This window comes from Cheilinus undulatus, linkage group 2, assembly GCF_018320785.1.
Source record: "Cheilinus undulatus linkage group 2, ASM1832078v1, whole genome shotgun sequence".
Lineage (NCBI taxonomy): Eukaryota > Metazoa > Chordata > Actinopteri > Labriformes > Labridae > Cheilinus > Cheilinus undulatus.
In genome coordinates, this window is record NC_054866.1 from 37,567,563 (window position 1) to 37,584,872 (window position 17,310).

Sequence of the window (17,310 nt, forward strand, 5' to 3'; positions counted from 1 at the left end):
TTCCCCACCTCTCACTCCTCATGTTTCTTGTCTGTCTTCAGTTATCTTTTATACTAAATGCAAAAAGGCCCAAAATTATCTTTAAAAAGACATATAAAGCAAAAATAAGTCCTAAATTTATAGTAGCAAGTAAAAAGCTGCAGCTGGGATGGACACAAAATTTATGAGTGTTTTGAAGTGAGATGCGCCAAGATAGACCTTGCAATTGTGCTTGCCCCATCGGCAGATTTTGTCTTTATCTGAGTATTAGCAATTCAAGTTTTTATGTTTTTGTGTCCTGAAAAAGATTTTATCTCAACTTTAAAGATGAATGTGGCTAAGCAGAAGTAATTAGATACTTTTGACAGGCACACTTGCTTAGATATGTGTTATCAAGGTGTAAGTCTGTCATTAAATGTTGTGAATGATTGTTAAGCTGGCATCATACTTTTCAGAAAGGCCATCATAATCAAAAAATTTCACTATGACAGCTTTTTCTCATAACATCCAAAATATGCATACTTTCACATCAGTTTTTAAAGATACAAATGAAATTGATCAGGTACAGCTTGAGAACAGATGGGCCATCACATTATCACCACATTGTCTTTTTTTCCTTCTGTTTCACACATCCATCCCCTTGTCTCTCTCCTCTCATCAGTGGAACATGCGTGTTTGTCGTCCCCATGTTTGAATGGAGCTACCTGTGTAGAAGACCCAACAGGCTTCAGCTGCAACTGTCCTGATGGCTGGACCGGACAGACGTGTGCCGATGGTGACTGTCAAACACACAAACACACAGGCACACACATTTTTTCTCACACTCACGTCTCTGATCAGATGTGCCAGGCAGCGTGAGATTGTCTGTGATTGGTTGTTATTGGATCAAAGCCAGTGAGTGACTCTAATCAGTCTAGCAGAGGAAGACAAATTAGCCTGAATACAAACAATATCAGCAGCAATCAGCGGTCGGCCTCGCCTTCCTGCTGGCTTTGTGTGTATTTTTACACGTGTACATGGTGAAGAACAAGGTATAGCGCCTCTAATCAGTCCTATAGTGATTAAAAAGAGATGAAACTGTAAGCTTAATGTTTTCCTTTTAGAGGTAAATCAAGTGTTTGTCATCTAGAGTTTGTGTTGGTTAGCCTTGTAGTGTCATACACATAGATCCAGATTCTGTTTAAATCCAATTAACCTTAGTTGTGTGATTGATTGGTTGGGATGAGCTGGATTAGAAAGATTAAAGAGCTGGTTTGAAGTCATTTGGTGGAGATTTACTGTTCGTTTGTTAAATGGTTGAGCAAAACAGAAAATGCAGAACAAAAAACAGTACTTTGGATCAGTGGTTTTTCACGGAGGCCGTTCCAAGTCCTGAGAGGACGTGCATGCACATGCAGTACATTCAGAAACGATTTAGACCCACTTCACTTTTTCAGTTTTTTTATTTTGCAGCCTGATGCTATAACGGTTTAAATTCTTTTTTTACCTCATTAATCTATACTCAGTACCCCATTATGAAAAAGTGAAAACAGAATTTAAAAAATATTTGTAAATTGATTAAAAAAACTGAAATATAACATGACATAAGTATTCAGACTCTTTACTCAGGGCTTTGTTGAAGCATCTTTGGCAGGAGTTACAGCCTTGAGTCTTTTTGAACATTACGCCATTCTCTTTGCAAATCCTCTCAAGCTCAGCCAGATTGTATGGGGACCACTGCTCGACAGATGTTTTTTGGTCTCTCCAGAGATGTTCAATAGGGTTCAAGTCAGGGCTCTGGCTGGGCCCCTCTAGGACATGCATAGGGTTGTCCCTAAGCCACTCCTAAGCGTTGTCTTGGCTGTGTGCTTAGGTTATTGTCATGGGTCATTAGCATGCATATCCATTGAGGATATCTCTGTACTTTGCTCCATTCAGCTTTCCCTCAACCCTGACAAGTCTCCTAGTCCCTGTTGCCTAAAATCACCCCCACAGCATGATGCTGCCACCACCATTCTTCACTGTTGGGATGGTATAGAGAGATGTGCGGTGCCTGGTTTCCTTCATAGCATTGAGATTTGAAGCAAATACAAGATGCTTGTGCTCTAAAGAAAGGATAAGTGCTCAGCAAAGAAGTCCCTAAACCCAGATAAATCCTTACTGTTAACCTCCACAAGTCAACTGTGCCAACTGATGGGCAGCAAGAAGCCAAGACTTTGCCAGGATTGTCAAGTGGGAACCCCTTCCAGCGATGTTTCATCCAATTAGCCCCACGACACCTCCAAAGGGCTGAACAGTGATCTTCAGCTTCATGAAGCCACCCCCCCTCAATGTTAGCTCTCACCACCCACCATGCCAATTCTCTTTCTTACCTACCCTATAACATGGCCAAAGAGCATTGTCACCTTTAACAGTCCCAGGATTAGCAAGAGGGTGGAGGAGGCAGAGCGAGGGTGGGGTGCCAGCACTCACCCCTGCAAGACTTGACTGACGCTCTACATCCCCCTCTTATCAACCCTAATTGAGGCCAAAGTTCAATATTGGTTTCACCAGACCAGTGAATCTTGTTTCTCACAGTCTGAGAGTCCTTCAGGTGCTTTTCTTGCAAGCTCCAAATGGGCTTTCATGTGTTTTGCACTGAGGAGATGCTATAGTTTAACTACTCTGCCATAAAGCCCAGATCAGTGGAGGGCTGCAGTGATGGTTGACCTTCTGGAACTTTGTCCCATCTCATACAGGATCTCTGGGGCTCAGTCAGAGTAACCATCAGGTTCTCAGCCACCTCTCTCACTAAGGCCCTTCTCCCCTGATCGCTCAGTTTGGCTTGATGACCAACTCTTGGAGGAGTCCTGGTTGTGCCAAACTTCTTACATTTCAGAATTATGAAGCCGATTGTGCTTTTTTATTTTTAATTAACTTGCAACATTTTTTTAATTCTGTTTTCACTTTGTCATGATGGGCTTTTGAGTGTAGATTAATGAGAATTAAATTGAACTTTTTTGACTGTAGCATCAAGCTGCAGGATAACAAAGTTGAGATTGCTCAGGGTCACACAAAGATTGTTCAAAAGTTGCAAATGATCATTTTGTCCTTCAAGTGGCTGTGATTTATGCACATTTGTCCAATGCCCCGACAGCATCCGAGAACAGATGTTATTTTTCATAATTTTAAACTTTATTTCACCTCATTGAAGATACTCTTCACTTCTGAAATTTGGCCTGAGGGTTAACAACATTGGCATCTGTTTATACATCAAACCTAATAAGCAGATTTTCCTTGCTTTACAGGGAGTTAAATCTCTGGTATATACAGAATATAACTGTCTCACAGCAGCCCTTGCACCTTGTAAAATCCATGTTTTGAACTGTGCATAAAGGTCAAACATGTTTTGGTACCTGATGTAACAACTGAGCTGTCACAACAGTCCGTATCTCGCTCCATCATTATGTGAATATGTGTGGGAGTGAAACTTGCATATGCAGAGATGTGTATGTGTGCAGGTAAGATTGGATCACGCAGGTCACGGTCTGTCAGAGCTGCATGTGTAAACAAGCAGTGTTCCACATACTCTGCTTTCACCTCCATCGGGATAAAGTGCAAGGCCGGACACTGAAATGTAAACAACAAGAAGCATTTTGATATAAAAAAGAGGGAGTGTGAGAGGAGAGGGACAAACAAAGGAATAAAAGAAGAGTTTATTTTTGCTCTTGTTATTTGTCCCTGACTTGATTAACAGTCTGGGAGGCAGTCTATCTCTGTCCCTGTGTATGGTGTGTGGGGCTCTCAGGGAAATACACACAGAGAGGATTGTCAGGCTTGCAGGGAATGACAACCATAACCACAACACAGCTCTGCTTTCAGAGTAGATTTATATATATAACCGATATTAATTAAAGGCTTTTTGTTTGTTATGAATTCTCCGTCTAGTTTTGGCTGCGCATTATTGCTGGAGGTTGGAGTCGGGGTCAGGAGGACGGAAAACATTTGTTGTGAAAGGTTAGGTAAATAAAAAAGGGTATGAGAGAGACAGATGGATGGGAAAATGAGACCGTTATGATATTACACAAATATTGCATGTGTATGCATGGTTAACCTATAAATTTAGAGCTTCTTCTTGTCCATGCTCTTTCTTCATATTCCCCCTGTTGCTTTATCTGTTTTTAATTCCTTTCCAGAGAAGTGGAACCAGGCGTGGCTGCTCTATTTTCTATTTTTCTCATTTTTTACCCTTATGATCGTTTACTTTATTTAAATTCCCTCCTTCCATCTTCCTCTCTGGAAAAGGTTTGAGTTGTCACCCATGTATTTATCAATGTTTGCACAGAAACCGGCGCAGCAGAAAGGAGAATAAAAAACACGCTGCTGCCAAAGCATACCAATGCAGTCCAGATGACGGCATCACACAAATGCACACACACACACACACAAATTGTCTCTTTGATATTCACGTACACATCCCCATTACACAGATCAGTAGTTCATGGGCTCTGTTTTCTCTCTTCTCTCCCCAGCGGTGAGGCAGTGTGATCGGAGCCCCTGCGGACGTGGAGCGACGTGTGAAGAGACTCCTGGTGGATACCGATGCCTCTGCCCACTGGGGTGGACTGGTCGAACGTGCCAGCTGGGTCAGTGGGTCAGAATTAAACGTGTTTTACATGTGTATTTACATACATGATTGGGGTAACTGCGCCTGAATAATAAAGGTTTGTCGAACCTTTCTTGATATATATACAAGTATATAAAAATATATCCTATATTGCCTTTCCATTTCCAAACACAGTGTTTATATTTGGTAAATCACTGCTGAATTAATTAAAGAGTGAAAAATCAAGAAATAAAGGGGATTTTTCGCATCTGCGTTAAAGACACAAGTTTAGTGATGCAAGGTTCATTGTGTCACTCAGTCTCTCCAAACTTTTTTAACTATGCACAGACATAACAGCGCTGGTGTTTATATGTTGCAAACCTATACCTATAACCTTATTATATATTAGTATTATTTTATACTACCCAGACATACATAAACTCAAGAAACTTGTGTACTTACTTCAGGAACCTAAGGACAAACACAGAAGCAATGTATTTTGTTAATGACGGAGGGCTGGCTCAATTATTTGAATGATTCCTTTAATGAAAAGATGCCAAGAGCAAAACTATCAAGTTTTCTCTAATGAAACATTTTTAATGATACCAGCTCCATTAAGGCTTTTTATAAAAGATCCATTATAGTTTAAATTAGCTACAACTTTACCAGACACCCAAGCTTCATCATGGAGGAAAATACACACTTTACTCAAAGTGAAAATGCTCAAGAAGGATGAGACAATGTTTTACAAGCCTAATGGAAAACATTTCATCACATGCAATAAGAATACAAAAGGAGATTCAGCTCAAATCAGATTACCAATTGTGTTTATGCAGTACTTAAATGCCAAATCTGTTCAAGAATTAATCAGAAACACTAGTTTGAATCTTAAAGTGATGACAAAATTTGGCACTCAAGTTTTTTCCCTGAGGATTTTAATTTGATGACAGAAAAAGTCAAAATTTCTGCAGTTTTTGTCAAATTGATAAATGGTTTGTTAGAAAAGTAAGTAATTACAGTCCATTATGCTATGTTTTAATAGAAAAACCTGAAAATTGTGATCTTCAAAAGCCTCCATTCATAGGATTTCTAACAATGATCCTCTGTAAAGCTAATTCAATCTGAGCTTCAATGCACCACTGGTTTTGAGTCGTGTTTCAACATGTGATAACTTGTTCCATTTAAAGTGTCATGTGCATTTAAAGCAGAAATTAAGAAGCAGAAAAGATAAATCTGCATGTTAATTCTCCTATCAGCCCTCTTTTAGAATCGGTATTCTCTTGATGCACCGTCACGTCCCTCTGGGCTGCAGTCAGTTGTATTGATGAGTGAACTACCAGAGGGGTTTGGTGTTTGATCGTACAGCAGAGGGGAAAATGTATAGGTCCAAGTCACACACACACGGCAAACGTACTATACGCACATACAGAGACAGCTCGGGGGTTCTGAAGTAAAAACTGAGACATATTTCAGGATGACAGCCGCTCCTGCTCTTCTGTGTTATGGCGATATGTCACTCTGACACTTGATAATCCGCCACAGTTCCACATCACAGGTCAGTGCTTCTCACATACACACATCCACAGTCTTCAAACACAGAAGATAAAACTCTTTATTGCCAGAGCCGAGAGGCAGAGCATCCGTGCCTTAAATAGTGAAAGGCAATTATACTTTCTATCAGTTTCTCTCTTTTATTAGCCGACTTCTGTCCCCACATTTTCTCTCATGGTAGGCAGAATCCTCAGGCTTTTCCCTTAGGTAACAGCCACACACACACACAGTTTGACAAACATACATACTCTCCAACTGTGCTTAATCCTAATAGGCCTTTCAACGACAGTAACAGGTTTAGATTACCTATAAATGTCTGACTACTTCCCCTTTATTCATTCAGTGTTTCGTTCTAATCCTCTTCCTGGGTGATCAGAGCTGAGCCCTCAGGGCTTCCTGGCGTTAACACCCCATTGTGACAAAGTGTGTGTGTGTGTGTGTGTGTGTGTGTGTGTGTGTGTTGGGGGGGGGGGCATATAAACTTAATACACCAGCAGTGATGCTGCAGGGGTGTCCAAAGGTGCTGCCAGATATAGTTTCAGATGTACCTCACATTTATTGTATATTATACATGATGCTCTTTCTGTAAGTGTGTATCTTCATGACATCCTCCCTTTCATTTGGTTAATAACACTAATGTTAATAACATTAAACAAAACAAATTAAAACATTTACAAAAATACACACAGTACCTATAGAAAGCATTCACCCTCTTGTATGTTTTACACTTTTATTGATTTTATTAGATGAATCATGGCCAGCATAACTTAGTTTTTTTGGTAAAAAAAAAAAACTCTTTAAGCTCAAAGTGAAAATAATATCAATTAAATAAAAATATGTGATGTAAAATAAGTGACTGCATAAATATTCACCCTTCAAAGTGATTGACCTAATTCAACAGAGGTCCAGCAAACTTGTGCTATTAGTCTTAAAAAAAAAGGTGAAATGGGGATTACCTGAGTGCAGTGAATGTGTCTCAAGTGGTTGTAGTATAAAGACACCTGTGTCTGGATGGTCAAATCACTGGTTAACCAGTATTCCTGGCTACCATTACACCATGAAGACAAAAGAACACTCAAAAAGAATCCAGAGAAAAGGTTGTTGAAAAGTATAAGTCGGGGGGGATACAAAAAAAATCCAAGGCACTGGACATCTCCTAGGGTTCAGTTAAATCCATCACCAAGGAATGGAAGGAATAGTGCACATGTATAAATCTGCCTAGCTCAGGCTGTCCTCATAAACTGAGTGACTGTACAGGAAGGAGACTAGTGAGAGAAGCCACCAAGACACCCATGACTACTGTGAAGGAGTTACATGCTTCAGTAGCTGAGATGGGAGAGACTCTGCATACAACAACTGTTGCCTGACAGAAGCAAAGATAATACTGAAGAAAACTCTTATTAAAACTCATCCAGAGTTCACCAAAAGGCATGTGTGAGACTCCAAAATTATGCTTTTTGGCAATCAGACAAGACGCTATGTTTGACGGGTACCGAACACTGCACATCACCACAAACACACCGTCCCCACTTTGAAGCCAGTGGTGGCAGCATCATGCTGTGGGGATGCTTCTCAGCAGCCAGCTGTGGAAGGCTTGTAAAGGTAGAGGGTAAAATGAATGCAGAAAAATATAGGAAAATCCTAGAGGACAATATATTCAGTTTTCATGAAAACCCCAGCTTAGGAGAAGATTCATTTTCAATCAAGACATTGACCTGAAGCATAGAGCCAAAGCTACACATAAATGCTTTAAAGACTACAAGATAGATGTTCTGTGGTGGCCCAGTCAAAGCCCAGACCTCAATCCAGTGGAGAATATATGGCAGGACTTGAAAAGGTCTGTTCATGACTGCTCTCCGTGCAACCTGACAGAGCTTTAGCAGTTTTGCAAAGAAATATGAAGTAAAATTGCAGCGTCCAGATGTGCAAGCTTAAATGAGACCTATCCACACAGACTCAGTGCTGTGATTGCAGCCAAAGATGGATCTACTAAATACTGACTTGAAGGGGGTGAACATTTATGCAGTCACTGATTTTAAATAACATATTATTTAGTTATCGGACAATTTTTTGTAGAAATTTGTTTTCAATTAAACATTAAAGAGAAGTTTCTTTGTTTGTTTGTTTGTTTGTTTGTTTTGTCAAAAAGCCAATTTATATTGACCATGGTGGATTTATAATATCATAAAAGGGTCAAACATCCAAGGGGATGAATACTTTTTAAAGGAACTGTACGTACAACTCAAAAATAGCAAAAATTCTGCAAGAGCGTCGGCTCACTCAAAAATGCTTAGCTCCTTTAAATGTTTAAAAACAGTAAGAAATAGGGAAGGAATTTTAGAAGAATTTGAATAACAAATGTCAAGTTTTATTACTATTCCTGTTCCAACTCTTGCAATATATATGCATATGTTATATCTATAGTCAATAGTTGAAATACAACCCCTCTTCTGTCATCCTTTAACAGAGGAAAAACAGATCTCTAGGACAAGTTTGAAATAAAACAATCACAAAACATGTTCCAAGACTAATTGTGTTGTGTAGACATTCATCGTGTGACACACACATCCACTGTTACAGGTGCTGGATTACACTCATCTGAACTAAAGAATAAAGTTTATCTTGCTCTTTTTTCCTTTTATCTTCTTTTCTTTAGACACCAATGAGTGTGAAATGAGTATATGTGTCCACGCCCGCTCTTGCCGCAACCTGATCGGCGGATACCTGTGTGACTGCCTTCCTGGATGGACAGGAGCCAACTGTGACATCAGTGAGTATAAACAGAGAGACGACGCTGAAGAAAAGGAGAGGCAGAACAGAAAGGTGTGAATGGATAGGGCAGGAAAAGCTAAGTGAAAGGAAACGAGAAGAAGGAAAAATGGAGTACAAAGGAAGAAAGATGGTAAGCATGGATATAAAGACGAAAAGAAGGGAAAGTGATAGAAAAAGATTGGAAATGCAAAGTAGGAATTGAAATCAAGGGGGAACCATGCTTGAAGATAACAGCAAGGATGGGAGACAACAATTACAGAGTAACAGAAAACAGAATGAACCTTAAGGTGGAAGTGATATTTCTGTCAAGTGTTGTAAAGGAATGATCAGGTGGTACCTGACAATCATATCATTTTGTATTGTACCATACTATACTATACCACATCATATCGTATTTTTACATCACTTCGCATCATATCATATTGTATCGTATCGTATCAAACTGCATCAAATCGTATCATAGCCACCTGTAAAAAAGGTCAAATCTGACATCCAGATAACATCAGTGATTCCGGTCTGGTTCAGAAAAGTTGTGCATGTCTGACTGTTTGATCACTACAGCACATTACTACTTACATGTATATCTCATTAAAATCTGATGTATTGTTGGTTTCTGTTTTCTCTTATTTGTAGGAAACAGCAGCTGTCAGGGTTTGTGTTTGAACGGAGGACAGTGTGAGGTAAGAGTCCTCGCTGTGCTCCCTTTCTCTATGTATAATTTGCCACAAAACTGAGTTGCTTCATCTTCTTCCTCCTTTTCATTCTTGGGATATTTTTGCCCACTTTTTCTATACCTTCATCTTTTCTGAAAATGAAGAATTCTTAAGAAAACAGTTCCCAAAGTTCAATAATGGAAATCATCAAAACTACCAAGTCCTTGAGACTTTCTTTTAGATACAAAAACCTCTTTTTAAATGTATTTTGCCTGGAGATGTGTGCAGTTTTTATTCTCAGAGGAGACACTCTTTCACTGCCTGAGGCAGATCTATGACAGATCTCTTCTCTACTGTTGTGCACCTTTCCCCCTGTTTAATATGATCATTGATCTGTCTGTGGTTGTTTATATCTATATCAGTAGCATTCTTTATAATGTCCCCCCACAGGACCAGGCGTCAGCATCCAGATGTTTGTGTCCACCTGGTTTCTCTGGGAAATATTGCCAAAATCGTCCAAATGCCTGTGACAGCGCCCCCTGTCTGCATGGAGGGCAGTGTGTGGAGACAGAAGGACAGACTGTTACCTGTAACTGTCCCCCTGGATATTCAGGAACCTTCTGTGAGGTTGGAGAGCTCTTTTTTCTGTAGAACTAAAACATAATCCTAAATACAGTGCATGATGAATTATTGTATAAAATTTTACCTAACAATTCATAGATGGTTATGTCAAAGATTGTCAAATACAAATCAAGGAGCACTTTTGGATGCAATAAGGGCATCACTGTAGAAAATAAAATAACTAGATGAATGGTGTTTGTAGGGATGCTGTTACCACTTATTTTCAGACCAATTGAAGTCCAGGTGCTTACATTAAGATACCTACCTATACTGAGTCAGATGTTCATACTTAAAATGCCTTTACAGTTCCTGAAATAATATTAAAAGTAAATTTTATTGTTACCAGGCCTTCCTCAGCCCACTTTGACAATTGAACAGGTCAAAGTTTGCAGTGCGCTCTTCTTTTGTCACCCGAATTCATGTTGACATCATTAAACCACAAACATGGCTCCAACTTTTCCTACCTACTCAAATAATGAGAGGATAACATGTTGCTGTGAAATACTGAGAACTTTGTTTCAATACTTTGTTTCAACTTTTCTGTTGTAATCAGATGCCTTTGGATCCATGCAATCCCAACCCCTGTCAGCTGGGGGTGTCCTGTCACAGCATAGAGGGCAGATACATATGTGCCTGTCCCGAGGGTTACTATGGCAACGAGTGCATGAGCCTTAAAAATCCTTGCATTGGTCAACACTGTCCAGGTGAGAAAAATTTATCTGTGTGTCCGATTAAGGACAAAATCTAAATTTGAGACAAGTCTAACTGCTCTGTCTCTGTCTGTAGGAGCAATGTCTGACACAACGCACCGAGGCATCAGCTTCTACATCATCCTGGTGGGCGTCTTGGCTTTAGTGACAGTGTGTGTCTGTGCAGCCTGTGCCTTTATCCTCTCCCACTTTCATCGAAAGCGGAAAAAGGAGCAGACCGTCCCACAGGAAGAGGGCATCAACAACCAGCGGGAGTTTGTCAACCTCATCAGGAACGTGGACCGTCCCGCGCCCCTCCTGCCCCCTGCTGTCCCATCCTCACATCCTCCGGTCCCTCCCCCTGTCACACGGTGCTACGAGGAGATTGAACTCACCCTGCCACCCTCCCCTGCACCCTCGCACCCGTCTCCAGCACTGAAACCTGCCCACGCTACCAAACTGGACATTTCAAACCGAGAGAGGGAGAAGTTGAACCGCTTCCACTGCACAGACAACCAGGAAGTGGAAGCTTGACCCTGAAAAGAAGGACTTTTTTCTAACTTTATTTAGCGATTGTCGCTAACAGAGACTTTTTCCCAGTTTCTTGCACTGTGTCATAGTGGCAGTCATGAAAATGGAGATACTGAGACACTTTAGCGCTCAGATGAATGAAGGCTGCTACATAGTAGGATTAGAAGTCTTACTGTGTTTTCTAAAAATATGAGACACAGCAGGGGCGTGATGTCTGAGCAAAACACTCATCCTGACTCTTGTTATTTGGAGACTTATAGACTTGCCTTGGAGTGCCTGAGATACTGTCAAGAAGAAAAAAAGAGGCTCATCCTCTGCAGGAATGTGTTGCCCTCTGATCAGTGTTCAGACCTCCATCTCTGCTTTAGACTGACAGACTGAGATTCATGAGTGGATGCTTATTTAACACTGTATGTGTGTGTGACTGTGAAAACAGAGATTGTTTTACTGAGTGTATGTGTTGAAAAAAGAAAGGATAAAGGCAGTTTACTAAAGAAAAGAACGCGAAAATTATACATGTCAAAAAAGAGGAAACTTCTGCTCCTAAAGGTTTTCAAGCGTTTGGAAAACTGTTTTTAAAACTATACACTGTTGCCTATTGTCTCTGTCATACTACGGTTTGTTAAAGATGTATGATTTTTTTTTCATACCTGTGTGTAAAATAGCTTTTTGTACATGGATATATTGTACATATTGATGCCCTTTTTGTACTGTGGTTTGGTCTCAAAGTATCACTGTATTACTGTGCTCAGTTTGTCCCTTCTCACTTTCTATTTGGAGCAACCAGCACATGTGGATCGTAATAAAAGTGCATTTACCAATTATATTTTATCAGCATTTAATTGCCATTAACTTTCATCACCAGGGTCTTACTGTTAAGGTATGAGCCTTGACAAATATACAGGTGCATCTAAAAACACTGAGTATCATGAAAAATTCCTTTTTTTCCTGTGAATTAATGTGAAAAAAATCCACTATCTCAAATTTTTGAATATCACAAAACATCAGTCCAAAAAAAAGGATTTATAATACATAAATGTTGACCTAGAAAATCCTCCTCATTTATGCACTCAGTAAGTAGATGGAGCTCTTTTTTGTGAATTACTGCATCTACATGGCGTGGCATGGAGGCGATCAGTCTGTGGCACTGCTGGGGTGTTATGAAGCCCAGGTTACTCTGACAGTAGCCTTCAGCTTGTCTGTATTGTTGAGGCTGGTTCCTCTCGACAATAGCCCAAAGATTCTCTACGGTGTTCAGGTCAGGGCAGTTCAATCCACACAGGCCAGTCAATCACGGTAACGCCATCGTCAACAGACCAGTTTCTGGTAGTTTTTGCTTCACTGTGGGCTGGTGCCAGCTCTTGCTGGAAAAGGAAATCGGTACCTCCATAACACTCCCTCAGCAGATGAAAGCATAAAGTGCTCTAAAATCTCCTGGTAGACGCCTGACAGTGTTGACTCAGGACTTGATAAAGCACAGTGGAACAACAGAAGCTGATGATATGACACCTTTAACCGTCACTGACTGTGAAAACTAAAAACATTAGATTCCAAGTACCTTGGAGTTTGTGCCTCTCAGATCTTCCTCCAGACTCTGGGACCTTGATTTACAAAGGGAATTTAAAATTAACTTTTGACTTTTGACCACTGAGCAACTGTACAGTTCTGTTTCTCCTTAGCCCAGGTGAGACACTTACAATATTGTTAATGTGCTTCTTATCCCCTTGACAATATCAAGTTCAATATCTTAACCTTTAGTGTATTATTGCTTTTATTCAAGAAGGAACTAGTCCTGAAAAGTACCAATCAACCACACATTATTTTTAACTCCTCCAAATCCACTCCATAGTTGAACTGAAACTAAACATTCCCTTATACTCACAGTTTGAAGCCCCGCCCACTTTACCCACTGCAATTGTCATTTGACATTGGCTCTAGCGCTTTTACCTTCAGTAACTGCGACATCCTCACACAGAGCAAGTAATAACTGACATAGTAAAAGGATATTAACAGAAAACTATTACTTACTATTGGTCCCCATAAGTCAACTGTGCAGACTGACAGGCAACAAAAAGCCAGAACTTCACCAGGGTTGCAAAGTGGGAACCCCTTTTCAAAAGTGTTTTGTTCTTTTAGTCCCACAACACCTCCAGACGGATGAACAGTGATCTTCAGCATCCCAGAGCTACCCCCTCCATGCCAGCTCTCATCACCCACTATGCCAACATGGAGACACTCTTTATCTTACCCAACCTACCACATCACAGCCCAAACAGCATCATCACCTTCAGCAGACTAAGGTTCCTTTCATGCAAGCTCCAGATAGTGATGGCTCTATCCTACCCATGGCCTTTATTTTCCTCCACAAACAAGACAACTATTCCCGATACCAATATTGCACATGACATTTAAAGTCTAGAATGTTACAGCTGTGATAAACTGAGTTTGTGGGCCTGCTTCTTTCCTCTGCTGTCAGTGTTATACAGTGTTAAAATGAAAACCTTAAGGACTCGTTCATCTCAGAGCAAAATCTTAAAGGTGAATGGTTTTCAACAGGTAGAGAAGAAAACTGGCATCACACTAGAGGGTAACAACTTTAAAAATCCACAGTATAGCTATTTGCTGAAGTTATATGGTGAGTGATGATGGCCTCCACTAAGATTAAGAGCTTCTTATCATTTGTGAGCATCTTTAAGGTGCCGTGACAAACATGTCTTTGTATGATTGTCAGAAACACAAGGGAGGAGATTTCATGATGGAGCATTTGGCTCACAGCCACAGAGACTTGGTTAGTGGGTCACTGTATGCAAAACAACTCTCTCTCTCTCTCTCTGACACACATTCACAAACAATGATCTTGACTGTGCCAGGAAAGGGAATGGACAACCTCCAGGTTGACCCCAGTCTTCCTCGAGAACGATTGTGGGGTTGTTTTAAACTGATGCTTGTTTGGTAAGCTGGTTAAAGTTAAAGTTTCTGAACCTGCTGGCTCTTAGTTTGACATTAAAATCAAATACCCTTTTGTACCTCATGTGAAGTATTTACATTTATTGTAATCAGCTGAGGCAACAGGATGCCTTTCTTAAATGATCTTATAGGGATTTTGAACTACTACAGCTTTGCATCATCAAATACTGCTATGCAGAGGAAAGGAGTTGAAGATCTGATGGCAAAAATCTGTAGTCAGTCTCTAAAATACACTGTGCCAAGGCACAAAGTACAAACATGTGAAATGATGTGTTTGTCTTTCATTGTACAGAACTTCATATCATTTATCCTGATACTGTGCTGATAATGAAATGACTAAATGACAGTTAAGTGACCGTGGTAAAGTCAGGGGTTTGTGTATCAGGCAGACTTCAGGATCTCATCAGTGACTTTTATCCACCAAATGGATAAGATAAATGTGACCTCTAGCTTTCACAGATAGCGCCAGGCTGGAAATGAACTCAGGCATCCTGTCCCCACCCTGGTCAAGAGGAAATGTAGGAAACAGAGTCTGACACATACGCACGCGCTCTCACTATCTTAAACACCCACTCCACACCTGCTGGGTGTCATACCTGCAGATATGAAGCTTTTAATTCTGCAGAGAATTTCACCTCATTTTATAGTTTGCAAGTGTGGACAGTAATGCAGCCAAAGCATGCTTTTATCTATTTGTCACAGGGACACTGAGTTATTGAAGGTTAAGACGTGACTGATGCATCACTGGAGAAATGAACATTTGTACATGGACTTCTATAAACAATAAAGGCTTCAGGACAGTTTAACTTTACAAGTCAGTTCATTAAGACAGATAGCAACAGGTTGATAGGAAGTTGATGGTAAACTTCAAAGTAAGAGGAATCTCTGCTGTACTACAGGGACATCTTGTGGCCATAGCCAGTATGCTGACTTTATTTTGTGCAGTTATTGGTTGTAATATTCAGTCTTTCTAATTTCATGAGTTAAATATTCATTACCTCCACCAAGGAGGTTTTGTGATCGGCAGGGTTTGTTAGTTAGTTAGTTAGTTTGTTTGTTAGCAACATAACTCAAAAAGTTATGGACGGATATTGATGAAATTTTCAGGAAATGTCAGAAATGGCATAAGGAAAAAATGATTAGATTTTTGGAGTGATCCAGATCACCGTCTAAATCCAGGAATTTTTTTAAAGGATTCTTTACTATTTGGAGGTAGGGCTAATGCTTTTCTAGTCTAGATTAAGTTACTTACGTACAGGAATGAACGATCATATTTACTGAGTCCTAAGAGTTTAGTAATACAGATAAGTCCAACAAGACAGAAAAGAATCATAGCAAATATAAAATCATAATATAAACCTGTTGGCACAGTTTAACCCTGGACATTTAATTGAGATTTTCCCAGCTGTAAAACAACAAACTGGCCAACAATTGTGTAAACCCAGCAGCAACAACACAAGCACTGGTCAGATTTACTTTGAACAGGTGATCAAGCAGCTTTGTACAGTGGTTCCCAAACTAGGGGTGGGGACTCACAAGATGCCTTCCTGGGGGTCTTCAGTCAGTAAGAAATTATGTCAGACACTGACAGGTTTGGTGGAGACATTTTGTCAAATTTAAGAGAAATTATCTAAAATGTCTGTGAAAGTAAAAAAAAAAAAAAAAAAAAAAAAAATCAAAGTTTCCTATAAAAAGTGCTCCAACATTTATTCAAAAATTCCCCAAATGTTTCAGCATAACTTTATCATAAAGCCTAAACATTCAAATGAAAATTTCCCCCAAGAGAAAAATCCCTGTAATCTCCAGATAATTTCCAATAAAATTCCCCAAAATGTACATATACATTCCCCAAAATTCCATTAAATTGATGTAAGAATCACCCAAACATACAAACAAATTCCCCAAAAAAGACAAAAATACAAAAGCCCCCCTCCCATCCAATACATTTTATGAATTTACATGAAAATACATGATCATTTCCTAACAAATCCATCCAAACATATTTCAAATTCCCATGAAAGCGCCTAGAGAAACATCTGAAGAAAATTTCCACCAAAAGTTCCAATCAAATAATCCAAATTACACAAAAATATCCCTTAAAATATTTCAAACAATTCAGCCATTGGAAAGCCTGTTTATTACCCCTATAAATGGTGCCATATTTGTGAGGAACATGCATTTGTGGGATGAGCAGCAGAGCTAAGTATGTGGGTTGCACCCATAAAAAATGTGCCAAATCATCTCTGCCAATTCCAAACCTCTTATTTTGCTGTTGCTATTGACTCTTGTTTTGAGCTTCTGGTACCCCCAGGTGCTGCCAATCAGGTGCCTGATTGGCAGCACCTGTGAGCATGGGCCCTGCTACAGTGGTCAGTAGATGTCTGCTTCAAGAATCGACATGCCATGTTTGACTGATCTGGATAGGGCCCCTTGGTTGGGCAACTTCAAGCTGGTGTTCCGCAAAACCAAGTTGGGGCATTGTTTGGAGTGAGCCCTAGTACCATCTCCAAACTGAAGGCCAAGTTCCATATAACAGGGGGTGTCAGAGACAGGCGGCAAAGTGGGCGCCCCAAGAATACTATTTCCTCACCCTGTCAGCACTTAGGTACCGTAGGCTGTCTTCTACAGATTTGCAGTCGAGGTTTGCAGGACGATATGGCTGACAGCTCTCTGCACAGACAATCTGGAACAGACTGCACACAGCCAATCTCCGGTCTCATAGGGGTGCCAGGAGGCCTGCCATGACTGCCCTTCACCATCAGGCCTGTTTGCGATGGCGTGCACTGGGACCTGAACATGTGGAGGAATGTTTTGTTCAGCAATGAGTCAAGATTCTGCCTATGGCAGTTGGATCACAGGGTCAAAGTGTGGAAAAGATGCAGAAAACACTATGCTGATTGCTGCACCAATAGAGTAACATCTTTTGGTGCAGGCAGTGTGATGGTGTGGGGCAGCATCTCTCCCAGTGGAAAAATGAGGCTTG

General features: G+C 40.3%; 1 protein-coding gene across 3 annotated transcripts in view; it reads left to right on the forward strand.

The window, feature by feature from the left end:
- LOC121516564 (protein jagged-1b) overlaps positions 1-12,186 on the forward strand; it is a 77,906-nt gene extending 65,720 nt beyond the window's left edge. For 2 of the 3 annotated variants that reach the window (XM_041797916.1, XM_041797932.1), the window contains 7 exons: positions 641-754; positions 4,470-4,583; positions 8,751-8,864; positions 9,500-9,546; positions 9,970-10,146; positions 10,694-10,844; positions 10,927-12,186. In XM_041797916.1, coding sequence (XP_041653850.1) covers positions 641-754; positions 4,470-4,583; positions 8,751-8,864; positions 9,500-9,546; positions 9,970-10,146; positions 10,694-10,844; positions 10,927-11,363 — 1,154 coding nt within the window. In that variant the 3' untranslated portion in view covers positions 11,364-12,186. The remainder of the gene's footprint in view (positions 1-640; positions 755-4,469; positions 4,584-8,750; positions 8,865-9,499; positions 9,547-9,969; positions 10,147-10,693; positions 10,845-10,926) is intronic. The other variant, XM_041797923.1, reaches the window with a different exon arrangement.
- Positions 12,187-17,310: the final 5,124 nt, after the last annotated feature.